At 46.3% G+C, this 26,954-nt stretch overlaps 1 protein-coding gene across 1 annotated transcript; it reads left to right on the forward strand.

Annotated features, from left to right (window-relative positions):
* Positions 1-4,795: 4,795 nt before the first annotated feature.
* On the forward strand, positions 4,796-14,377 carry LOC124038993 (piggyBac transposable element-derived protein 4-like). Its single transcript, XM_046354891.1, has 5 exons — positions 4,796-4,972; positions 5,065-5,124; positions 6,893-7,155; positions 12,449-13,098; positions 13,241-14,377. The coding sequence occupies exons 1-5, from the start codon at positions 4,796-4,798 to the stop codon at positions 14,260-14,262; spliced, it is 2,172 nt and encodes a 723-aa protein (XP_046210847.1). The 3' UTR covers positions 14,263-14,377.
* Positions 14,378-26,954: the final 12,577 nt, after the last annotated feature.

Here is a 26,954-nt window from a genome sequence, read left to right on the forward strand (position 1 = left end):
AGGTATATTCAATGTCTGCTTTTTTATTTTTTTACACGTGTAACAATATTTACCCTTCTTTGCGAGCCATTGGAAAACCTCCCTGGTCTTTGTGGTTTGAATATGTGTTTGTTATTTATTTCTCGACTGAAGGACCTTACAGATAATTGTATGTGTGTGGTACAAATATGAGTCACCCAATCAAAGATCACGTTAAACACTATAATTGCACACAGAGTGAGTCCATGCGACTTATCATGTGACTTGTTAAGCACATTTTTACTCCTGAACTTATGTAGGCTTGCCATAAGGTGTTGAATACTTAAGTCATTACGACTTTTCATTTTTAATGAATTTAAGACATTTCTAAAAGCAAAGTTCCACTTTGACATTATGGGGCATTGTGTGAAGGCCAGTGACACAAAATCTAAATTTTTATCCATTTCAAATTCACTGTAACACAACAAAATGTGAAAAAAATTAAGAGGTGTGAATACTTTCTGAAAGCACCGTAAAATATACATTTAATGAAAGTGATTCTGCCTGCTTGGTCTTCGCCTTTACCAAGGATGGTGATTTTGAGTGTCTTACGTAATCATAATGTTTACACCTTAAGCTTGGTTAGGGGCTGATGAAAAAGCTGCCAATTTGTACAAATGGTCCTCAATGTTTCTTGGAACATTGCTATATCAATATGGTTTCTTGCTAGTATATCAAAACAGCTGGAACATTTGATAGGACTATTACATTCCAGGAGAGAATAACTAGTGTTGCCACTGATTTTCAAAAAAGGATATTCTATTAATGATGTAATATTTACTTTTTTTTTTTTTTTTACCTTTATTTAACCAGGCAAGTCAGTTAAGAACACATTCTTATTTTCAATGACGGCCAGGGAACAGTGGGTTAACTGCCTGTTCAGGGGCAGAATGACAGATTTGTACCTTGTCAGCTCAGGGGTTTGAACTCGCAACCTTCTGGTTACAAGTCCAATGCTCTAACCACTAGGCTACGCTGCCGCCCCTTTAGTGGTGATAAGCCCATAGATGTGAAATAAAAATTAAGAACCACGGGGAAACCCAGCCATTGCTCGCTTCCCACCCAGAAAACTCTCTCTGTAAACTATGACACCTCACGCTCATTGTAAAACTTGAGGCAGCAGACAAAATCCCTTTGTCCTCTCACTGTGGAGGAACGGAATGCATGATGGGCCTATGGAGAACCTACCTCAGACCTGTAACATTGTCACACCCTGATCAGTTTCACCTGTCCTTGTTATTGTCTCCACCCCCTCCAGGTGTCGCTTGTTTTCCCCAGTGTATTTATCCCTGTGTTTCCCGTCTCTCTGTGCCAATTCGTCTTGTATGTTAGTCAAGTCAACCAGCGTGGTTTTCCCCATATTCCTTTTGAGGTTCTCTTTTAAATAGTCCTCCCGGGTTTTGACCCCTGCCCGACTCTGTACTTCTTTCCCGCCTGCCTAACCAATCTGCCTGCCTTGACCTCAAGCCTGCCTGCCACTCTGTACTTCCTGGACCCTGAACTGGTTCTGATGTTCTGCCTGTCCACAACCATTCTCTTGCCTACCCCTTTTTGGATCAATAAACATCTAAGACTCCAACCATCTGCCTCCTGTGTCTGCAACTGGGTCCCGCCTTGTGCCCTGATACAATATACATTGTTAATTAATTGGAGTGGTGTCATCACAGTGTTAATTTATACAATTATACAGCTAGAGCCGGGCTGCAGAGAGGACCCGTGCAGTGTGTAATGTTAATCAACGGCATGGCACCCAGCTTCTCCTGCCTGAACAGTTAATCGAAAAGATTGCTCATGAAGGAAGTTAAGTTGCCCGCTTCCACATCAGTTTCAAGTCCTATGATCCGCACATTGAATTTATGGGAATGATTTTCAAGTGATTCAGTTTTCTCTTTTAGGAGATTGATTTCCCCTTCTAGCTTAGGTCGCACCATTTCCAGGTCATGGAGTCGCACGTCTGTCGCTTTGACCGCCTTCTTCAGACTTTCCACTTTAGTTGAATTGGTATCCACTTTAGAAGTGAACACTGTGAGTGATTTATATATAGATTATGCTATCTGCTGGAGAAAAATAGACCTGCTTCTAGTTTTTTCTGGTGATACAATGAACCTTCCACACCTTAATATGGTGTTTACCATTAAAAAAATAATTCATTAGAACTTTTGTAAAAGAAAGCTACAGTAATGCCACATGTTTCAATGCATGACACCTGAACAGCACTGTCACCCCCTTCTCATAAACTATTTTCTTCCTCTAGTTTGTAATTGGAACTAGCGGCCTTCATGTTGACCTTGCCATTGTCAATTGACTTGGTTACTTCAAGACCCAGGTTCTACTGTGGTTGTCTGTTTTCTATAAACGCAGGGTAAGGACATGTGAGGAGGAGGGAAGTTTGAGCACACAGGTCTGACACCCAACACCGTAGTAACTCCCCCCAGTGCTCTTAGGCCTTCAGCTTCAGGACTAACATGTTTTGACAGTGTCTGTGTCCTAAATGGTACCCTATTTCCTATATTGTGCACTACTATTGACCAGAGCCCTATATAGGGATTAGTGTGCCATTTGGAATTCAGACAATCTATCCTGATTGGGAAATGTTAATGAACAGAGATATTTCCATGATTGATCCAGCAGATGTTATCACCGGGGCTGGAGATGATTTTCTCATGAATGGAGGAATAATTCCCAGGCAGGTAGTGATTTTCCTGATATTGATGGATGTAAATAAGGATGAATCCAAACAGAGGCAATGTGAACGGGAGAGGGACAGGAGAGAGATAATAGGAAAAAGGATATTTGAATTGATGAAATTTGAAGAAACAGGTAGAATAATTTTAGTAATTGGTGTAATTTTCATTTATTTCAAGTTTCAGAAAAAGATTTGAATTTCAAACTAGATTTGTATTTTATCAAGACCTAATGAACACCACAGGTGCATTAGCTTCCCTGTAGCATGTACTTCAAGTCTGCACCATTTTCTTCATAGGCTACAACGAAGTACAACCTTAAGAGAAGAACCCAATCATTGTGGGGAACAAAATCCCTGAAATAGACTTCATTCTCTGCATGATTCCAGGTTTTAAAAGCATTTTAAAAGCATTACTTCCTGCAGAGGCCTACTACAAAGGTTTATGTTCCAGGAAGTGGAATTAAATGAATGAGAGATGGGACAGAACCCCTCAGCACTGAGGAAGGGCATGGTGAAGGTGAACCAGCAATGATCATCCACCTGCCGGCCTGCTCCAGGGACTAGGCAGAGACCTGGACTGCATCCCAAATGTCACTCTATTCCTTTTATAGTGCAGTTCATCAGGGCCCATAAGGACCCATCTGGTCAAAAGGAGTGCACTATCTAGGGAATAGTGTGACATTGGGGATACAAACTAGTACTAGACCAGAGTGATGGAGGTCGGGGGTAATTTGCTCAGTGCCTCCATACTAATTTGTCTCTTAAGAAGGAAAGTACAGGAGAGATCCAAATTATGGCCAGTGTATGTACGGAAAGCTCTTTCTCTGTCAGCATTTTCTGTCATGCCTGGTCCCACTCCCCCTCTCTGGTGTTCGAGGGCACCAGGCTGCACATCATTACACACACCTGTCACCATCGTTATGCGCATCGGCGCTTCATTGGACTCACCTGTACTCAATCACATTTTTGATTGCCTCCCCTGTATCTGTCTATTCCTCAGTTTCATCCCTGTGTCAGCATTATTGTCGTAATGTTTCCCGTGTCCAGACGCTGTCCGTATTTCATTTCATTTCATGTCCGTTATTCATTAAATGTTCACTCCCTGTACTTGTTTCTCATCTCCCAGCATTTGTCCTCGCATTTTTTAACCCTCCCGTGGTCCTGGGGGTCGGGGTGACCCAGGTCCTGTGTGTGGAGGGCTCCCCTTTCTGCGCTCGCGGGTCAGAGCGACCCAGGCCCTGTGTTTCCAGGGCTCTGCGCTCTGCACTCATGGGTCAGAGCGACCCTGCCAGCCACTGGCGAGGCGTGTGCCTTTGAGAGTAGTAGAGAGTCTGCGAGTGTTAGAGTCGTGCTCTGCGCTCTGCACTCGTGGGTCAGAGCGACCCAGGCCCTGTGTTTCCAGGGCTCTGCGCTCGTGGGTCAGAGCGACCCAGCCAGCCGCTGCACAGGTCCGGACGTGCTCTGGGCTCACCGCTCTGCGCTCATGGGTCAGAACGACCCGGCCAGCCGCTGCACAGGTCCGGACGTGCTCCGCTGTGTGCTAGAGAGCAGCCGAGTGTTGTAGTTGCGCTCTGCGCTCGTGGGTCAGAGCGACCCAGCCAGCCGCTGCACAGGTCCGGGTACTTGATGCACTGGGGTGGTCTTTGGGACATAGAGTCCTTGTGATAATCTCGTAGGTGGAGATAGTCACACGTCTAACTTTGTACACGGTTCCATATGTACCCGTTGCCTAGAACAGGGCCTCTCTTGTATTTCTCCATTCTGATTGGTATAGTGGTTCAGTTATAGTAGCTTATATATAGCCTCATTGACTTTTGAGGGGGTTGTTAAGGTCTGACCAAACAGTGCTGTGTATTCCACATCTGTCTGACCAATCCGACCACAGATGCACAAGTCAACAATGATGCTGCCTCAAGCTTGGTAATCTGACAATGGTTCCTTTGAGGACCCGATTAGGACAAGACCGTCCAGCCATTCATTTGCAATATAACCGTGATGATGCTCCTAGCTTGGTAATTGGAGGACCTGTCCTACAAACACCTGTTATATCTATCTTGCCTCACTATCAAAGGGTGCTGTTATCCTGCAAGAATGGCCCAGCACTTATACCAGTCTCACCTACACTTCCAGATAAATGGAACCTTCTCACCACAGAATGGTATCCTGTCCATAGAGACACTGTTAGAGAACACATCCTTTGACAATGGACCAGGCTCCAAGGGTCTGACAGACCTTAAGATGTGCATTAGGAAATACCTTGATTGCGCCGTAAGTCATACACTGTCACTGTGTTAAACGGACAAGGTAGGTAGTGAGCTTGTGTAACAACAATTGATTCTGTCTCCTTATCCCCCCTCAAGGTTCAGAGACCCCAGGATAACGGAGTTCCACTTGCATTCCGCCTGAATGGATATATCGCCGTGAGAGATCTCACCGAGTCCCAGTTCGGGAGCATAGCATGTCCGGGTCTGTCTATTTACACAGAGGGTAAAATCAGTTTTGGTCGTGCACAAAGCAAGGCTTTGACTGCTTTGGAAATGGCAATACTCTTCTATTTTACTCCCCTCTCACTATGTACTGGGTTGGACACGATGCATATATAAAGTGCTCCGCATGATGTGATAACCACTGAGTGCCACTCTCCACCCGGCGCTACGATCGACCGCTAAGTCGCGACTAAGACCGCTATGGGATCCAGGCTGTGACTTGTACCCGTGCCACACACTTGTTAACCAGAGTTGAACACGGCTCCAGATGACACTCGTTCTGACACAATGAATGATTGTGAACAGTTTCTGTTGCAGTTGTGCATTAAATACATGATGTTACCAGATGCACTCTGTGTTTGTGAGTTTTATTGTACACACACACACACACACACACACACACACACACACACACACACACACACACACACACACACACACACACACACACACACACACACACACACACACACACACACACACACACACACACACACACACACACACACACACACACACACACACACACTTCTGTAGCATTTCATCATTTTATTAGTGTTCGTTTGCAGTGGATCATTTGCAATGGATACAGACACAATGGTACATTGACATGGTTATATTCTCAACAATATAGAAGTGATACATACTAAAAGCAAACCTGCGCCACTATCCTGGCAATGCGGATTGGGCTATTTGTTACGTGCCGGGTGTCCGAGATCCACACCGGACCCTTCATCCGTGGCGGCTACCGGTTGTCCTACATCCACACCTGCTCCTTCTGAGCTTGCCCCTTCCACACTTGGTCCTTCCATCATCTCGCTCATATCCCTCCCCATTCCATCTAGTCCACAGAGTGGTAGGTAGGTAGAGAGCAACACTCGGCACACCACATTCTTCACCAGATGTCTTCCATGTTATAACCCCGTCCCTTGTTCAAGATGAGTATCATGTTCTTGGGACACCTAGGACCAGTCTCAATCCTAGTCTGATGCTGTAGAGTTTGATCGATCTCCGTGGTAAGGCAAACATCAAAGTCGTCCTGGGTTGGTTGTTTGACGTCGCCGGAGCAGTTTGACACCCGAGAAGACGTTCCCGGAGCTTTGTCAGCAGCAGCACCTACAGCGCTTATAAATGACTTACATACCATGTGAGCCCTATACATATAGGTGTGATAGATGCTGTGCCTATACGGGCACTCGTGTATATCCTGCAAAATGGCCATACGTAGCAAATTCGACCATACGGTTGAACATATCATCAGCTGCATCGGTCATATCGGCCATATCACTCGTCTCAGCCCGAAGCCAGGGGCTGCTTTCGTCAGTTAACATCAGGAAGCGATTGCTACCTTGGCATACCAGTGAAGGCTCCTGTGTGGGTTTGCCATTGAAGCCCGAGTTCGATGCCATTGCAGAAGCTACCGTTGAAAGAGTGTCTACACCACCACTAGCTTATATAGGAAACATGATAGCCTAGAAGATGTGAGACACAACTATGATGTGAGGTTGGATTACCTGGCCAACCGATGGATGTTTCAGTACTAAGCCGAAGGGTGTTGTTACTAGGTCTTCCCAGTCCGGCCGGCCGGCCCTACGTAGAGAGGATACTAATATTGTCAGCGGCAACACCCTCACACACACACACACACACACACACAAAGTGACCGGCTCCCCACCCGTGCCAAGTGCGCTCTTGCCCGCAGCTCAGCGGACCCGCTCGGCTCCACCGATCGGCCATGGCCGCGCGTTTTACGACCGCGCAGGTTCTAGAACAGATCTTGTCCAGCGTGGACCAAGAAGACTACTCAGATTGCCAGGAGGAGGAGGACGAAGAGCTTTCGGAAGAGGAAGACGGCGAGGAATACAACCCCGAGAGCCGCGAGGTCGACGATGCCTCTTCTCCCTCTTCTGGGGAAGAGCAGCCCGAGGAAGAGGCGCCCGAGGACGAGCACGAGGACGATGTCATGTTTTGTCTTATATTGTCTTGTCATTTTGCTTTTCCCTCTGTTCGTTTTCCCCCTGCTGGTCTTTTTAGGTTCGTTCCCCTTTTTCTCTCTCCCTTCCTCTCTCTCTTCTCTCTATCGTTCCGTTCCTGCTCCCAGCTGTTCCTATTCCCCTAATCAATCATTTAGTCTTCCCACACCTGTTCCCTATCTTTTCCCCTGATTAGAGTCCCTATTTCTCCCCTTGTTTTCTGTTTCTGCCCTGTCGGATCCTTGTATATTATTCACCGTGCTGTGTCTTTGTTCCGCCCTGTCGTGTCGTGTTTCCCTCAGATGCTGCGTGGTGAGCAGGTGTCTGAGTCTGCTACGGTCAAGTGCCTTCCCGAGGCAACCTGCAGTTTATTATCGTGTCTCCAGTCAGTTCTCGTGATTACGAGTGGAATTGTTTTTTATACTTTATTTACCGCTCCGATTTGTCTAGGAGTATTGCTATTTCCTTAAACTGGATTAAAGACTCTGTTTTCGCCAAGTCGCTTTTGGGTCCTCATTCACCAGCATAACAGAAGGATCCGACCAAAGAATGGACCCAGCGACTACAGACGCTCGTAACACTGCCGTCGAGATCCAAGGAGCCATGCTCGGCAGACACGAGCAGGAATTGTCTGCTGCTCGTCATGCCATGGAGAACCTGGCCGCTCAGGTTTCCGACCTCTCTGGACAGTTCCAGAGTCTTCGTCTCGTGCCACCTGTTACTTCCTGGTCTGCCGAGCCTCCGGAACCTAGGGTTAATAACCCACCTTGCTACTCCGGGCAGCCCAAGGAGTGCCGCTCCTTTCTCACCCAGTGTGATATTGTGTTCTCTCTCCAACCCAACACATACTCTAGAGAGAGAGCTCGGGTTGCTTACGTCATTTCACTCCTTACTGGCCGGGCTCGAGAGTGGGGCACAGCTATCTGGGAGGCAAGGGCTGATTGTTCAAACAATTACCAGAACTTTAAAGAGGAGATGATTCGGGTTTTTGACCGTTCAGTTTTTGGTAGGGAGGCTTCTAGGGCCCTGGCTTCCCTATGCCAAGGTGATCGATCCATAACGGATTACTCTATAGAGTTTCGCACTCTTGCTGCCTCTAGTGACTGGAACGAGCCGGCGCTGCTCGCTCGTTTTCTGGAGGGACTCCACGCAGTGGTTAAAGATGAGATTCTCTCCCGGGAGGTTCCTTCCAGTGTGGACTCTTTGATTGCTCTCGCCATCCGCATAGAACGACGGGTAGATCTTCGTCACCAAGCTCGTGGAAGAGAGCTCGCGTCAACGGTGTTTCCCTGCTCCGCATCGCAACCATCTCCCTCCTCTGGCTCAGAGACTGAGCCCATGCAGCTGGGAGGTATTCGCATCTCGACTAAGGAGAGGGAACGGAGGATCACCAACCGCCTGTGCCTCTATTGCGGATTTGATGGACATTTTGTCAATTCATGTCCAGTAAAGGCCAGAGCTCATCAGTAAGCGGAGGGCTACTGGTGAGCGCTACTACTCAGGTCTCTCCATCTAGATCCTGTACTACTATGTCGGTCCATCTACGCTGGACCGGTTCGGGTGCTACATGCAGTGCCTTGATAGACTCTGGGGCTGAGGGTTGTTTCATGGACGAAGCATGGGCTCTGAAACATGACATTCCTTTCAGACAGTTAGACAAGCCTACGCCCATGTTCGCCTTAGATGGTAGTCATCTTCCCAGTATCAGATTTGAGACACTACCTTTAACCCTCACAGTATCTGGTAACCACAGTGAGACTATTTCTTTTTTGATTTTTCGTTCACCTTTTACACCTGTTGTTTTGGGTCATCCCTGGCTAGTATGTCATAATCCTTCTATTAATTGGTCTAGTAATTCTATCCTATCCTGGAACGTTTCTTGTCATGTGAAGTGTTTAATGTCTGCCATCCCTCCCATTTCTTCTGTCCCCACTTCTCAGGAGGAACCTGGCGATTTGACAGGAGTGCCGGAGGAATATCATGATCTGCGCACGGTCTTCAGTCGGTCCCGAGCCAACTCCCTTCCTCCTCACCGGTCGTATGATTGTAGTATTGATCTCCTTCCGGGGACCACTCCTCCTCGGGGTAGACTATACTCTCTGTCGGCTCCCGAACGTAAGGCTCTCGAGGATTATTTGTCTGTGTCTCTTGACGCCGGTACCATAGTGCCTTCTTCCTCTCCGGCCGGGGCGGGGTTTTTTTTGTTAAGAAAAAGGACGGTACTCTGCGCCCCTGCGTGGATTATCGAGGGCTGAATGACATAACGGTTAAGAATCGTTATCCGCTTCCCCTTATGTCATCAGCCTTCGAGATTCTGCAGGGAGCCAGGTGCTTTACTAAGTTGGACCTTCGTAACGCTTACCATCTCGTGCGCATCAGAGAGGGGGACGAGTGGAAAACGGCGTTTAACACTCCGTTAGGGCATTTTGAGTACCGGGTTCTGCCGTTTGGTCTCGCCAATGCGCCAGCTGTTTTTCAGGCATTAGTTAATGATGGTCTGAGAGACATGCTGAACATCTTTGTTTTTGTCTACCTTGACGATATCCTGATTTTTTCACCGTCACTCGAGATTCATGTTCAGCACGTTCGACGTGTTCTCCAGCGCCTTTTAGAGAATTGTCTCTACGTGAAGGCTGAGAAGTGCTCCTTTCATGTCTCCTCCGTTACTTTTCTCGGTTCCGTTATTTCCGCTGAAGGCATTCAGATGGATTCCGCTAAGGTCCAAGCTGTCAGTGAGTGGCCCGTTCCAAGGTCACGTGTCGAGTTGCAGCGCTTTCTAGGTTTCGCTAATTTCTATCGGCGTTTCATTCGTAATTTCGGTCAAGTTGCTGCCCCTCTCACAGCTCTTACTTCTGTCAAGACGTGTTTTAAGTGTTCCGGTTCCGCCCAGGGAGCTTTTGATCTTCTAAAAGAACGTTTTACGTCCGCTCCTATCCTCGTTACTCCTGACGTCACTAGACAATTCATTGTCGAGGTTGACGCTTCAGAGGTAGGCGTGGGAGCCATTCTATCCCAGCGCTTCCAGTCTGACGATAAGGTTCATCCTTGCGCTTATTTTTCTCATCGCCTGTCGCCATCTGAACGCAACTATGATGTGGGTAACCGCGAACTGCTCGCCATCCGCTTAGCCCTAGGCGAATGGCGACAGTGGTTGGAGGGGGCGACCGTTCCTTTTGTCGTTTGGACAGACCATAAGAACCTTGAGTACATCCGTTCTGCCAAACGACTTAATGCTCGTCAAGCTCGTTGGGCGTTATTTTTCGCTCGTTTCGAGTTTGTGATTTCTTACCGTCCGGGTAGCAAGAACACCAAGCCTGATGCCTTATCCCGTCTTTTTAGTTCTTCTGTGGCTTCTACTGATCCCGAGGGGATTCTTCCTTATGGGCGTGTTGTCGGGTTGACAGTCTGGGGAAATGAAAGACAGGTTAAGCAAGCACTCACGCACACTGCGTCGCCGCGCGCTTGTCCTAGTAACCTTCTTTTCGTTCCTGTTTCCACCCGTCTGGCTGTTCTTCAGTGGGCTCACTCTGCCAAGTTAGCTGGTCATCCCGGTGTTCGAGGCACTCTTGCTTCTATTCGCCAGCGCTTTTGGTGGCCGACTCAGGAGCGTGACACGCGCCGTTTCGTGGCTGCTTGTTCGGACTGCGCGCAGACTAAGTCAGGTAACTCTCCTCCTGCCGGTCGTCTCAGACCGCTCCCCATTCCTTCTCGACCATGGTCTCACATCGCCCTAGACTTCATTACCGGTCTGCCTTTGTCTGCGGGGAAGACGGTGATTCTTACGGTTGTCGATAGGTTCTCTAAGGCGGCACATTTCATTCCTCTCGCTAAACTTCCTTCCGCTAAGGAGACGGCACAAATCATCATCGAGAATGTGTTCAGAATTCATGGCCTCCCGTTAGACGCCGTTTCAGACAGAGGTCCGCAATTCACGTCACTGTTTTGGAGGGAGTTCTGTCGTTTGATTGGTGCGTCTGTCAGTCTCTCTTCCGGGTTTCATCCCCAGTCTAACGGTCAAGCAGAGAGGGCCAATCAGACGATTGGTCGCATACTACGCAGCCTTTCTTTCAGAAACCCTGCGTCTTGGGCAGAACAGCTCCCCTTCGTCTGCTACCGGGTTATCTCCGTTTCAGAGTAGTCTGGGTTACCAGCCTCCTCTGTTCTCATCCCAGCTTGCCGAGTCCAGCGTTCCCTCCGCTCAAGCGTTTGTCCAACGTTGTGAGCGCACCTGGAGGAGGGTGAGGTCTGCACTTTGCCGTTACAGGGCACAGACTGTGAGAGCCGCCAATAAACGTAGGATTAAGAGTCCAAGGTATTGTTGCGGCCAGAGAGTGTGGCTTTCCACTCGCAACCTTCCTCTTACGACAGCTTCTCGTAAGTTGACTCCGCGGTTCATTGGTCCGTTCCGTGTCTCCCAGGTCGTCAATCCTGTCGCTGTGCGACTGCTTCTTCCGCGACATCTTCGTCGCGTCCATCCTGTCTTCCATGTCTCCTGTGTCAAGCCCTTTCTTCGCACCCCGTTCGTCTTCCCTCCCCCTCCCGTCCTTGTCGAGAGCACACCTATTTACAAGGTACGTAGGATCATGGACATGCGTTCTCGGGGACGGGGTCACCAATACTTAGTGGATTGGGAGGGTTACGGTCCTGAGGAGAGGAGTTGGGTTCCGTCTCGGGACGTGCTGGACCGTTCACTGATTGATGATTTCCTCCGTTGCCGCCAGGATTCCTCTCGAGTGCGCCAGGAGGCGCTCGGTGAGTGGGGGGGTACTGTCATGTTTTGTCTTATATTGTCTTGTCATTTTGCTTTTCCCTCTGTTCGTTTTCCCCCTGCTGGTCTTTTTAGGTTCGTTCCCCTTTTTCTCTCTCCCTTCCTCTCTCTCTTCTCTCTATCGTTCCGTTCCTGCTTCCAGCTGTTCCTATTCCCCTAATCAATCATTTAGTCTTCCCACACCTGTTCCCTATCTTTTCCCCTGATTAGAGTCCCTATTTCTCCCCTTGTTTTCCGTTTCTGCCCTGTCGGATCCTTGTATATTATTCACCGTGCTGTGTCTTTGTTCCGCCCTGTCGTGTCGTGTTTCCCTCAGATGCTGCGTGGTGAGCAGGTGTCTGAGTCTGCTACGGTCAAGTGCCTTCCCGAGGCAACCTGCAGTTTATTATCGTGTCTCCAGTCAGTTCTCGTGATTACGAGTGGAATTGTTTTTTATACTTTATTTACCGCTCCGATTTGTCTAGGAGTATTGCTATTTCCTTAAACTGGATTAAAGACTCTGTTTTCGCCAAGTCGCTTTTGGGTCCTCATTCACCAGCATAACAGACGAGCACGAGAACCGCGGCGAGCAAGAGATCTCCTCGGCCTCGGACCGACGGGAGCCTCCGTTGCTGTCGAAAAACGGCCAAATCGAGTGGTCCCCCGTGGCCTACGGCCGCCACCACGGGCCCCTGGCGATCTGCCACGCCGGGCCGGACCAGACTCCGGGCCCCACGGCCTATGCCGCGACACAGGCCTGCGACATCGCGTCCGCCTTCCACCTGTTTGACACACCGGCGATAGAAAGGATAATTGTGGAAATGACGAACCTGCACTGGGCCAGAAAATACGGCGACGGCTGTCGACCCATGGACGCCACGGACCTGCGCGCCTACCTAGGGCTGCTGATCCTAGCGGGCGTCTCCAGGTCCCGGGGCGAGGCCGCGGCAAGCCTGTGGGACGCCGAGAGCGGCAGGACCGTGTTCCGAGCCACCATGTCGCTCAAGGTCTTTCACAGGTACTCGAGGCTGCTGCGATTCGACGACCGCCAGTCTAGACCCGCCAGACTCGCCACGGACAAACTCGCAGCCATACGGGAGGTCTGGGACCTGTGGGAGGCGCGGCTGTCGGCCCTCTACAACCCGGGGCCCGATGTGACGGTGGACGAGCAACTGGTCCCGTTCAGAGGTACTGTGCTTGCGCTTGTGCGCGTGCGTGCGTGCGCATGTGCTTACATGTCTATACAGAGCGTGTGTAACACAAAAGTTGGCCCTTGTCTACCCCGTTGCACACAGTAACCACACAAATGTCTTGTCCCCTTTCCAAAAAGGCCGCTGTCCCTTCCGTCAGTACATCCCCAGTAAGCCGGCCAAATACGACATCAAGTCGTGGGTGGCCTGCGACGCAAAGTCCAGCTACGCTTGGAAGATGCAAGTGTACACCGGCAAGGCGGCCGGCGGAGGCCCCGAGAAGAACCAGGGGATGCGCGTCGTCCTCAATCTGACAACGGGCCTGAGCGGTCGCAACGTCACCTGCGACAACTTCTTCACCTCCTACGACCTGGGCCAGCGGCTCCCCGAGAGGAACCTCACCATGGTGTGCACGGTGAGAAAGAACAAGGCCGAGCTCCCGCCCGTGCTGCTCGGGTCCAGGGGCAGACAGGTCCTGTCCTCCAGGTTCGCCTTCACACCCACCGCCACTCTGGTGTCCTACCTGGCAAAGAGAAACAAGAACGTGCTACTCTTGAGCACGCTGCACACAGAGGGCCACATCAGCGATCGCCGCGACAAGAAGCCGGCCCTCATCCTAGACTACAACTGCAACAAGGGCGGCGTGGACAACCTAGACAAGGTGGTGGGCACCTACAGCTGCAGACGGATGACTGCCCGCTGGCCCCTGGTAGTCTTCCACAACATCCTCGACGTGTCCTCCTACAACGCCTTTGTCATATGGCGAGAGGTTAAGCCTGACTGGATGCCTGGCAAGCGGAACAAGCGCAGGGTGTTCCTCGAGCAGCTGGGAAAGACACTCTTGAAGCCGCTGATCCAAAGAAGGCAGCATCTGCCCCGCACCGAAGCGGCCTCAGCGCTTGTCAAAGTCCTACAGAGTGCTACGGCGGCGCCTCCTGAGCAACAGTGCCAGGGCCTCGCCGCTGGCACGGCCGCTGCCCCGCTCGTTGCCCCGGCCACCGGGGCAAGTAAGAGGAAGAGGTGTCAGCTCTGCCCACCCAAGAAGGACTCCAAGACACACACGGTGTGCTGCAGGTGTAAGAAATACATCTGCAAAGGCTGTTCACACGCCTACTGTCACACTTGCGCACATTGGGCCTTTAGCCAGGACGGGACAGGGTGACCCGGAGGACACGGGGACTAGACACAGTACCAGGACAACGGGAGGGTTAAAATAATTTTGATAATAATGTACAACGAACTTGTACACTCAAATGATGACAGTATGATGCTGTTTCACAGAGTTTGGCATATGTTAAGTTCTTCATTTAGATAGGTCTGAGTGTGTGTTTGGGGGCCTTAAGTGGACACTTAAGTAGACAAAAAAAGTATAACGTGTAATTTCAAGCATATCAGGAAATCACATTAAATCCTTAAGAGTCTACTGACGCCCGTGCTTCAATCTAAGTAACATAATAAAATATAAAATATGTTTAAGATATCTGTATTTTTTTATGCATCCGCCATTGAAGGTGGCCGAGCTACAGCGATGTTTTTCAGACCACGACACATCCAGGAAATCGGTCTTGTCACAAAAATGTCTTGGCCTACAAATTAATGTGACCACTCTATGGAAAGTTGAGATTTTCATGACCAGGTTTAGCTCTACATTTTGCAACGTAGAAGAGTCCCACGAGTGTCACGGGTAACCCATACAAATGCGTGGATACAGTATATGGAGGCAGTTTTGTGCCCACAAAAATAAGGGGTTAAATATGTCCAAAAAAACTGCTTTCTTAAATTTCCTAGATATAGATAGCCTCGTACGAACCATCCTGATGTTGTGAGCTCGCGTTCTGTAGGACAGACACTTCAAAACCCTATTCCTTATGATTAAATGTTTTACTGTCTTTTTTGCCATTTATTCAATGCGTTTCTATGGGCTATAGTATTAAAGAGCAAATTCTATATATTTTTTCTGATACTTAAAGGGGTCCTAAAATTCAAAATCAAATAGCTAAATGATCCATGGTATGACCATCTTAAAACAATTCCATATTAGTCAGTCTATCTCACTTCCAGTTCCACATGATTACTGCATGCCTCCCTCCTGCTTGCTAACACATTCTAAACATTCACTGAACCCCACACGAAATCTCACTGAAATGTACTGCAGATCTTCCCTGTTCTTCTCTGCTGTAGTGGTGACTTTTGAGAAATATAGTACAACATGTGCAGTACAGTCTGCAGTAGTCTTCTCTATCCACACTGCAGTACATTATATGGCTTCGGCATCAATAAACCACTCCCCCTTGCTCATGACCAACATTTTATGTAAACAAAAAGTGGTAAAAGGTTCAGAGCTGGGGCTTGACAAAATGAGAATATAAGTATGTTGGAAAGATATTTAAAAGGACAACATGATATCACCTTGACTTCATAGCCTCCGCCCTCCTCTGCTGGACTGCTTACTGTACCCGAGGTTAATATTCTGATAGATATTGAGGAGAACTCCTGCTGTACACTGAAGTGCTGTAAAATGAAGAGTGATCTTTATAATTTAAACATTCTACTCAAAATCAAATCAAATCAAATCAAATTTATTTATATAGCCCTTCGTACATCAGCTGATATCTCAAAGTGCTGTACAGAAACCCAGCCTAAAACCCCAAACAGCAAACAATGCAGGTGTAAAAGCACGGTGGCTAGGAAAAACTCCCTAGAAAGGCCAAAACCTAGGAAGAAACCTAGAGAGGAACCGGGCTATGTGGGGTGGCCAGTCCTCTTCTGGCTGTGCCGGGTAGAGATTATAACAGAACATGACCAAGATGTTCAAATGTTCATAAATGACCAGCATGGTCAAATAATAATAAGGCAGAACAGTTGAAACTGGAGCAGCAGCACAGTCAGGTGGACTGGGGACAGCAAGGAGCCATCATGTCAGGTAGTCCTGGGGCACGGTCCTAGGGCTCAGGTCCTCCGAGAGAGAGAAAGAAAGAGAGAATTAGAGAGAGCATATGTGGGGTGGCCAGTCCTCTTCTGGCTGTGCCGGGTGGAGATTATAACAGAACGTGGCCAAGATGTTCAAATGTTCATAAATGACCAGCATGGTTGAATAATAGTAAGGCAGAACAGTTGAAACTGGAGCAGGAGCATGGCCAGGTGGACTGGGGACAGCAAGGAGTCCTCATGTCAGGTAGTCCTGGGACATGGTCCTAGGGCCCAGGCCAGTTGAAACTGGAGCAGCAGCATGGCCAGGTGGACTGGGGACAGCAAGGAGTCATCATGTCAGGTAGTCCTGGGGCATGGTCCTAGGGCTCAGGTCCTCCGAGAGAGAGAAAGAAAGAGAGAAGGAGAGAATTAGAGAACGCACACTTAGATTTACACAGGACACCGAATAGGACAGGAGAAGTACTCCAGATAAACAAACTGACCCTAGCCCCCCGACACATAAACTACTGCAGCATAAATACTGGAGGCTGAGACAGGAGGGGTCAGGAGACACTGTGGCCCCATCCGAGGACACCCCCGGACAGGGCCAAACAGGAAGGATATAACCCCACCCACTTTGCCAAAGCACAGCCCCCACACCACTAGAGGGAAATCTTCAACCACCAACTTACCATCCTGAGACAAGGCCGAGTATAGCCCACAAAGATCTCCGACACGGTACAACCCAAGGGGGGGGGGGGGGGAACCCAGACAGGCCGACCACAACAGTGAATCAACCCACCCAGGTGACGCACCCCCCCAGGGACGGCACGAGAGAGCCCCAGCAAGCCAGTGACTCAGCCCCCCGTAACAGGGTTAGAGGCAGAGAATCTCAGTGGAAAGAGAGAGAGATGAGAGAGAGAGATGGGGAGAGGGAGAAAAAGAGAAGGACTGACTTCCAGTCACATGGCGTGTCTAACAGTTGAGCTCTCTCTGTACTCACTCTACTAAAAGTACTTTGCCTATACACTCATCGCATTGCACAACATCCACCGCTGCCATCCACCATACTTCCAGTCCCAACCTAACAATGCCTGGATGTTAGGTTCCCTGTACTGTGTGACATGTCCTATTATTGTTTTTTTAATCTTTATGGGAAGTTTGCATCCTAAATGGCATCCGATTCCCTATATAGTGCACACATTTCTAACAGGGCCCATAGGGCTGTGGTCAAAAGTAGTGCACTACATACGGAATAGGGTGCAATTTAGAATTCAGACTACGACTTGCTTTCAGGTTACAGTGCGTTTGCGTCATTGTTTTCAGAGTACATTGTCTCCCCACTGGTCAACAACTGGTTGAATCAATGTTGTTTCCACATAATTCCAACCCCAAAACTCAATGTGATTTAGATTTGCAAAAAATCATGAACTTAAGGGAATTTCATATTTTTCCCCCCAACTTTTAACCTAAATCCAATGACAGGGTGACAATTTGTGATTTCACATTAGTTGATAACTCAATCAACTGACATCTGTGCCCAGTGGGTGAGGACTTAATGCTCCCTGAACAGAATGGTTGTGAAGATGTTAAGTTAAATAACAAGATAACATGCAATAACATGCAATCACACATCAGACTGGTTTAATCTTCACATTATTGTATAACCCATGTCTCCCTAATTATGGTATGCAGATTAGAGTCTGAAACCCCACAATGTTTACAATGCAAGGCTACAAAAGATACCCGAATGCATTTTTGACCTGGCCATTTGGTTTCTGTCATTTCTTTGTATCCATCTGATCTGTGGTATTACAGGGCATTTCAGCTGTCATTTTTTAATAATTAGTTCTACTCCTGATATAGATTTGACAAAGAAATATGCCATTAATGTGTTTTCACGATGATACCCAAAGAAAAATGCCCTGGAGATGAAACAGGGCCATTCTTAGCATTCTGTGCATTCTACAGTGTGTGCGCGCAAACAGTGATTAGGGGTGGGGCAGGGGAGGGGTGAAAAAATAACATTCAAATAGCCTAAATAAACTAATCAGAGGATGAAATCATCTGTGGGCCCTATTTGAAGAGTGGCCTCTCTAGTCTCTCTATACTAGACAGACAGACAATCCGTTTGCATTAAGACTGGAGGAAAGGCAAGCCCTGCTATGTGGACATGGAGGACTTTCTTTTTGTCTGCCATTACCAAAGTAACTCATTTCTTTTACATACAAACAGCTTAGAGGCCGGATTACATTTTTTTCATGGACGGGGACAGGGGGTTTTGGCAGACCCGAATCCAGGATTAAGTGACTAAGGGGGCAGTTCAAATAGGCCAGGGGGCAAACTTTTGTGGGGTTCTTGCAGTCAAATTATATTGAATTCTGCTTATATAATCAAGCTATAACACAATAAACATAAAGTTCAAATACCAAGACTCTGAGATCATTGACTAATTTTGAAATCTGTAGCCTAGCTCTGCTGCGCTTTTAGCATATTAGCATAATGGGAAAGGGGGATATCTAGTCAGTTGGACAACTGAATGCATTCAACTGAAAAGTGTCTTCTACATTTAACCCAACCCCTCTGAATCAGAGAGGTGTGGGGGGCTGCCATAATCAACATCCATGTATGTCTTCGGCGCCCTGGGAACAGTGGGTTAATTGCCTTGCTCGGGGGCAGAATGACAAATGTTTACCTTGTCAGCTCAGGGATTTGATCCAGCAACCTTTGGGTTACTGGCCCAACACAATAATGGACAGTGCCTTACAGCTAGGCCGTTTTGGTAATGAAAATAGGCTACAAGATAGGGCAATGAATTAATTCAGCTAACGTGAATGCAGCAGTATACACAGCTGTCTTACCAAAATAATGCAAACTAAATGCTGAAAGTAGTAGCCTAGGTATTCATGCATGCAAACTAAAATACTGAATAGCAGTTTGGCTTTGAATACCAAAAAAACTGTAAATGCAAACAGAACAAAACAAAAATCATGTCGCTCGCTCATGAGTTCAGCAATGATATGGCACAATACACTTCTGTGAATCAAATTCTACACATGTAATCAATTAAGCATTGCCAGCCTAGCATAGACACATTTACAATACATACAGTTCTATTTACAGGCTGTCACGACTTCTGCCGAAGTCGTTCCCTCTCCTTGTTTGGGCGGCGTTCAGCGGTCGACGTCACCGGCCTTCTAGTCATCGCCCGTTCCACTTTTAATTTTCCATTTGTTTAGTCTTTGTTTTACACACCTGGTTTCAATTCCCCAATTATATGTTCATTATTTAACCCTCTGATTTCCCCACGGTTTTTGTGCGTGATTGTTTTATGTATGTTCGGTCCGTTATTGTGGGCTTGGTATTACGACATTTGAGTAAAGTTACTTGTGTTACTCATCTCTGCTGTCCTGCGCCTGACTCTTCTGCACCAGCTACACCCAGACCACTACACAGGCTACCAAGAAAACTAGAACAGAATGTAGCCTATCTATTTCTATGATGAAACATACCGATATTTAGCTATACCCAGGGGCGTCATGTGGGTTCTTGCATTGGAATTGTATTAAATTCTGATTATATCACTCTATACCATAATAAACATAAAAGTAAAAAAACATGCTTTTGATCAAGAAGTGACAGGTTCAATGGGAGTAAATCTCGCTGCACTCTTTTAAATGGTTTCAATCTAACTTTTCAAAAGAGTGCAGCTTCCTGCTCTGTGTAACTTCCTGAGTAATCTTCTTGTATGATCCCCCCCAAATGCCAGTTGGATTAGTTGAGCTTTCCTCGGGTGTAGCATGCTTCTTCTGTGCTGACTGAACACGTTTGTCAAAGTGAAAAATGAGTCCTCGCATATAACTGTGGACGCCACAAAAAATCAGTCCACGCTTCAGTGCAGTAAGCACGGTCGGCAAAGCGGAGAGAGGCCCAGAGAATGATTGTGGGATATCAATTGGGGTCCATTTGTCTTCATTGGAGCCAGAGCTTCTGATTTCAGTCTGCAAAAACTGACCAAAACTGTTTTGCTTAGACCCAGCAATGGTTTAACCTTTTTCACATCTAGAAAGGCATGGCTCTTTGGGTCAAGGGCACACAGCGCCTCCACCAGTTGGCCTTTGCGTTTGCCTGAATCGTTCTGACATTTCACCAATGACAGCATGCAATGTGCTGAAGAACTTTTAAACTCAGACTCTCCTCCAACTGTACTGTCCACCACATATTGTTGCACATTTGTACTTACAAAAAGGTGTAATGGGTCCGCACTCAAAAATATGTTGCATAAAGCTTACTTCATTATGCGATTTTTAAAAATTATTTCCACTGCATCAGGGATAGCGTACACAGACGTTTCGGCTTTACAGCCTTCTTCAGTGTGTAGGTACAATTTTCTTTCATTCAAAACATTACTGTACATTGAGTAGAGCACAGTAGTGTACAGTACAGTACATACTGTACTTTACTGTACTGTACCAAACTATATTCTACTTTACTGTGCTCTATTGTTCTGTACTGTACTCTTCTGTGCTCTGCTGGGCTGCACTGTGATGTCCAAACTTGACAAACATGAGGATATTGACATTCATATCCATAATAATGCATTTCTGTGTAGTACAGAAAAGGGACCCATGATGTAATTACGTTACCGGTTGTAAATCCCCTTCACTTACTGTAGTTCAATAACCAAGGAGCCGTATCATAGCTGACACTACATTCTTTCTGCAGACATCTTTGAATCTTAACTCAGAGCAGTTTTGGAAAATGTGGTACCATATATCCCTGAGGGAGATTTTACCGTATTTTCGTTACCACAATTTGCATCTGCACAGTTCTTCCACTAAATTATATATTTTTTATGTTATGGTGGAAATTCTTAAAAGTAATCCTCCAAATGGTTTGTTAAACTTTGAAAATAAAGGTTATTATTTGGCATACATTTTAAAGTGAAAAAAATAACTTAATTCCGTTGCCGTGGACTTGCCCGCCACTACTTGGCCAAAAAGTTTCAGATGCCTTCAGACGTCTGTCAATGGTTTCCCTCTTAAATGTCTGTCATTTATATGGCCCGAAAGCTATAGTATGCAGGTTTGGATAGAATACCATTAGCCTTGGACATTGTTTCAAACAATTTGCCCGTTTCCCCTTTTTAGTGATTTATTTTTTTTCGTCTCTCTCTACAGACTTGCCAACACTCTTCTATTAATCAAAGCTATACAGTATTTCCTGTTTTTGCAGGCAGTAGTACTGTATGTATTTCATTTTGTTAAACATTTTCTTGTTTTCCCTTTGTCTCTCACTGGTAAATGCATTGACAGGAGTGTGATGGGCTATTATAGGGAAAGGATCATTACATTGTTGTCTCTTTACTTTGGGGCCAGAGAGAGAGATAGAGAGAGAGCGAGAGAGAGTCAGGGAAGGAGGGAGGGAGGGGGAGACACAGAGAGTATAATTATCCCAGTATCCAATGCCTACCAACTTGTCTAGCGTCTCTCCTCCTCTCCTCTTTGATGGGTGTTTGGGAGACGGGGCTGGCCGCTGATCCCTCCACCCGTGTCTTGTCCTACATTTGAACATGACTCCACTCACTCAATTACCACATGGTTGAGAATGTTGCCTCCAGCCATCTGTCGTAAGAGAGAAATAAATAGAAAGAAAGAGAGAGAGAGATTCTCTGTTCCTTTGCCATCAGGGGATCTGAGGTTACAGGACTGTAAAATAAAGAACGCTGTTCATGTTCAATACGTTTTTAAGTGATCCTGTCAGGAGCTGTGATACATGCTGAAAAGGGGAGAAAATAATTACTTTAAGTGGGTATCAATCAAAAGCTAAATTGTGAGCGGTTCATTCAAAACTGTGGAACAGCTGTGTCGGGGCAGGTCAAAGTACAGAGGAGACAGGTGCTGGCTAACATGAGAAATGAACAGCTTGCCAAAATGATTGAGAGGCTTTGTTTCATGTGCGGGTTTGGTATGGGAATTAATGAATGGCAGAAACTATTTGTGATTAATCTCTGCTAACCTCTGTCTGTGTCCTCCAAGAAGATTATACTGAGCTACAGAACTCAGTGTTTGTGTCCCAAATGGCACCCTACTCCCTATATAGTGCACTACTTTTTAAACAGGGCCCATAGGTGTGTGTAGGGCCAATTAGGGAATTGGGTTCCATTTCACAGTAAGTATTGTATTCGGCGCATGTGACAAATACAATTTGATTTGATTTGAAAGCAGACTGTATGAAATAGATAGATGCCCTCTCCCCTCCAGTCTTGTTTCATTCAATTCTCAATATTCAAGCAACACGTAATGAGTGTGAAACCCAATAGTGAGGGAATGTGAAGTGTTTTTTTTCTACATCCATGCTGTTGGCTGTTGCGGTCAACAGCCAAACCAATGATGAATCCTTTAGCATTTTAAACAGCTCTTCAATCAAATTTTTCAAACATGCCGTTCGGAGTCTGTGACAGCCACTCCTCTTAAAACTATTTCGAGATGAAAGTAGGCTTTTGACATGATAAGCACATGAGAGATCCTGAATTGGTCACACTTAAATGGTTGTGATCCAGGGGGCTTGGTAGCTAGTTTAGTCTCTCTCTTCCTCTGTCTCTGTGTGTGTGTGTGTGTGTGTGTGTGTGTGTGTGTGTGTGTGTGTGTGTGTGTGTGTGTGTGTGTGTGTGTGTGTGTGTGTGTGTGTGTGTGTGTGTGTGTGTGTGTGTGTGTGTGTGTGTGTGTGTGTGTGTGTGTTACATGCTGGGAGTTTGTGTGTGTGTGTTACATGCTGGGAGTTTGTGTGCGTGTGTGTGTGTTACATGCTGGGAGTTTGTGTGTGTGTGTGTGTGTGTTACATGCTGGGAGTTTGTGTGCGTGTGTGTGTGTGTGTTACATGCTGGGAGTTTGTGTGTGTGTGTGTTACATGCTGGGAGTTTGTGTGTGTGTGTGTGTGTGTGTGTGTGTGTGTGTGTGTGTGTGTGTGTGTGTGTGTGTGTGTGTGTGTGTGTGTGTGTGTGTGTGTGTGTGTGTGTGTGTGTGTGTGTGTGTGTGTGTGTTACATGCTGGGAGTTTGGGTGTGTGAGAAAGTGCTGCGTGGGGTTAGATGACTCTTGCTTTCTTTTTCCTAGTGATGGGAAACCAAGACTTTCTGAAGGCTTCAGAGCTTTCACCAAATTGTGCTGAAAGACAGTTCATTATCGGTTTCAAATGCATATTATTAGTGAAATCTGCTGCTCGACAATAATTATCAGCGTCTGATTATCAGAAATATATAAAAAACAGTGTGCCTTCACATGGATTCAACCTCATACCCTCACATCTCTGAAAGTTCCATAGTTCCTTACCCTACCTGTTACCGGTCAGGTGAAACTACATGCATAAAATCCTAACTATATTTGTAAGTACAGTGTCAAAAAAAAGCACCGGAACCACGGTGAAATCAGTGTGATCTTGCGTTTTGCAACACACAGTTTGAAAAAGCATGTGATCAAATGAAGCTTCAGACATCATGGATCACATGCCTCTGATAAAGTGATAGAGGCATTGGCACACTGCTTCGAAGTAAACTGCTTTCCGATTTCGACTCATGCCATGGAGCTGCGGTATCTAACATAACATCACTACATTTTCCCTTGGTGAATGGTTTTTAAATAATTTAATTATGGGGGTTGTTGTACTTGTTTCTCTTGGTCAGTTTGGTTAGTTTGCCCGGAGTTTGGTGAGGATGTATGGTGACCCACATAGGGACACTGTCCCTATCGCTACGGCATGGCTTCAGGTGTGCTACGGAAACTACTGTCACTGTGGAGGAGATTCTTATTGCTGTGGGAGAAAAGGTAGGCTATGAGAATGCCGCTTATGATTTGAGGATGAACAAAGCGGTTGTGTTATTTCTGAAAGAGGAACGTTCTGTCAATCGGATGGTTGAAAAACAGCATTCTCCTTAATATTGTGTTTGTTCGATTCACTTACTGCTTATCACTTAATTAACCATCACTTATTCACATTACTTTCTAATCTTATCTCTATAAAGCTGCTGCCTATCTTCTCTGACAAAATCACAATTTTAGTGGTTCTTCAGAGTAAATAAGGCATACTTTTATGACTGCTGAATACAAACCAGCAATCACTTACTGTAGACTCAATTGCGTGTTCTCTCTTCTCTCAGTCTCCATGTCTACTCCTCACAGACCAGACAAGTTTGAGCGAACGCGAAATGGATTATGGTTGCTGTAGTTAATTACTTTGTTTTCTGCTCTAAATTATGTAGAATATTGCTCTGCTGGAAACTACAACTCCCTACCTCATCATACACATGTATCTCTACAAAAACTGCACATCAAGCTCACAGAAAACAAATTACAAAATGGAATTCAAATAATTGAACCGATGTCAGTCAATTAGTTGTTTAAAAAATAAAAAATAACCACACTAAAGCTGTCATTTAAAGTATGATAATAGGCTATACAGGGCCTTCGGAAAGTATTTTGACCATTTGACTTTTTCCACATTTTGTTACGTTACAGCCTTATTCTAAAATTGATTAAATTGTTTTTGTCACTCATGAAATCTACACACAAAACCTCATAATGACAAAGCAAAAATAGGTATTTTCACTCATCAAATCTAAACACAAAACCTCGTAATGACAAAGCAAAAATAGGTATTATGCTAATTTATAAAAAATAAAAAAATACTGAAATATCACAACATAAGTAGTCAGAGCCTTTACTCGGTACTTTGTTGAAGCACCTTTGAAAGTGATTACAACATCGAGTCTTCTTGGATATGACTCTACAAGAATGGCACACCAAGTTTCTCACATTCTTCTCTGCAGATCCTCTCAAGTTCAGTCAGGTTGGATGGGGAGCATTGCTGCACAGCTATTTTCAGGTCTCTCCAGAGATGTTCATGTCTGGGTTCTGTCTGGGCCACTCAAGGACATTCATATTGTCCTTAGGATCGTTGTCCTGTAGGAAGGTGAACTTTCACCCCCGTCTGAGGCCCTGAGTGCTCTGGAGCAGGTTTTCATAAATAATCTAATATTTTCCTCAACCCTGACTAGTCTCCCAGTCCCTTCCGCAGAAAAAAATTCCCACGGCATGATGCTGCCACCACCTTGCTTCACAGTAGGGATAGTGCCATGTTTCCGCCAGATGTGACGCTTGGCATTCAGGCCAATCTTGTTTTCGTCGGACCAGAGAATCTTGTTTCTCATTGTCAGAGTCTTTAAGTGCCTTTTGGCAAACTCCAAGTGGGCTGTCATGTGTATTTTACTGAGGAGTGGTTTCCGTCTGGCGATTATACCATAAAGGCCTGATTGGTGTAGTGCTGCATAGACGGTTGTCCTTCTGGAAGGTTCTCCCATCTCCACAGAGGAACTCTAGAGCTCTGTCAGAGTGACCATCAGGTTCTTTGTCACCTCCCTGACCAAGGCCTTTCTCCCCAGATTGCTCAGTTTGGCCGGGTGGCCAGCTATAGGAAGAGTCTTGGTGGTTCCACACTTCTTCCATTTAAGAATGATGGAGTATTTTTTGGTACCCTTCCCCACAAACCTTGACACGATCCTGTATCGGAGTTCCATGGACCTTTGACCTCATGGCTTTGTTTTTGCTCTGACATGCACTGTCAACTATGGGACTTAGACAGGTGTGTACCTTTCAAAATCTTGTCCAATTCATTTACTTGACCACAGGTGGACTCCAATCAAGTTGTAGAAATTTCTCAAGGAGGATTAATGGAAACAGGATGCACCTGAGATAATTTTTGAGTCTCATAGCAAAGGGTCTGAATTCTTTTGTATATAAGAATTTCAAAAAAATTCAAAAAAACAGTTTTCGCATTGTCATTATGGGATATTATGTGTAGATTGCTGACCATTTTTATTTAATTAATACATTTTTCAAATAAGGCTGTAACCTAACAACATTTTTTTTAAAGTCAATGGGTCTGAATACTTTCCGAATGCGCTGTATATGGCTTATGTGAGTACAGGCAGCATTCAGTGCTTTGAGTGTGGCATGCTTGCCCACACATTGTGTGCCCCCCCCTGCTGCACCCCCGGGCAGGCAGCAACAAAATAGACACAGTCAAGGGGAACACTACTGATACCCAGTCTACACGCTTAGAGAGTACTTAGCATCAGCCCGTCCACGAGGGAGTAGTGTAGTGTCTACCGAGTCACAGACACCAGTTGTCACAAGCAATGAGGATGAATCCGGGAAACTGGCTTCCCTTATAGAGGAGGAGGTGGTGATTAGTGCGAGTGGTGGGGTGCAGGGAGCGAGTGGTGAAAGTGATGTGACTGGGGCCGAGGCGGCTGCGACCACTGTTGAAGAAGAGGAGGAAATAGGAGACGTTTCCAACATCTCCGTCATCATGTCAGAGCCGGCTGGTGATAACTTGCTGTATACACTAGACTAGATCAGACTTCTGGATAGTCAGATAACAGCTCGGTGTTTTGATGAAGGTAAGTTTGTAAGGTCAGCTGAAATTTTGCAAAAGACTGTGGGGTTAGATGAATTGAGTGAGAAAAGGTGAAAAATATTGGAAAGCATGGTAAAATAAAAAGGAAAACTAATACTTAATGATGATCGTGCCTCACAGGGTGTCTCCTTTTCCTTGTCTGTTTAATTTTTTTCTGGTTGTCCAATACAATTTCAATATGGAGGCACTAAGGGTGGGTAGAGGCATATGATTAAGGGGGCTTTGGTTTCAAAAGTAATAAGACAAAAGATTAATGTTGTTTTCCTACAGGAGATGAGACTAATGAGGGTGACCACGGACAATGTGACTCTGTGTGCACTGCACAGATGCTTCAAGGACTTCTTAAGTAAACCAGGCCCTGTGCAGAGAGAGAGAGCTGTTTTGGACTGTGACATTACTCTTCAGGAACTGTTCACTGCAGTAACGCAGCTCTCCTCAGGCCGAGCACCTGGTATTGATGGTTTGTCATCAG

Source organism: Oncorhynchus gorbuscha, linkage group LG07 (genome assembly GCF_021184085.1).
Source record: "Oncorhynchus gorbuscha isolate QuinsamMale2020 ecotype Even-year linkage group LG07, OgorEven_v1.0, whole genome shotgun sequence".
Lineage (NCBI taxonomy): Eukaryota > Metazoa > Chordata > Actinopteri > Salmoniformes > Salmonidae > Oncorhynchus > Oncorhynchus gorbuscha.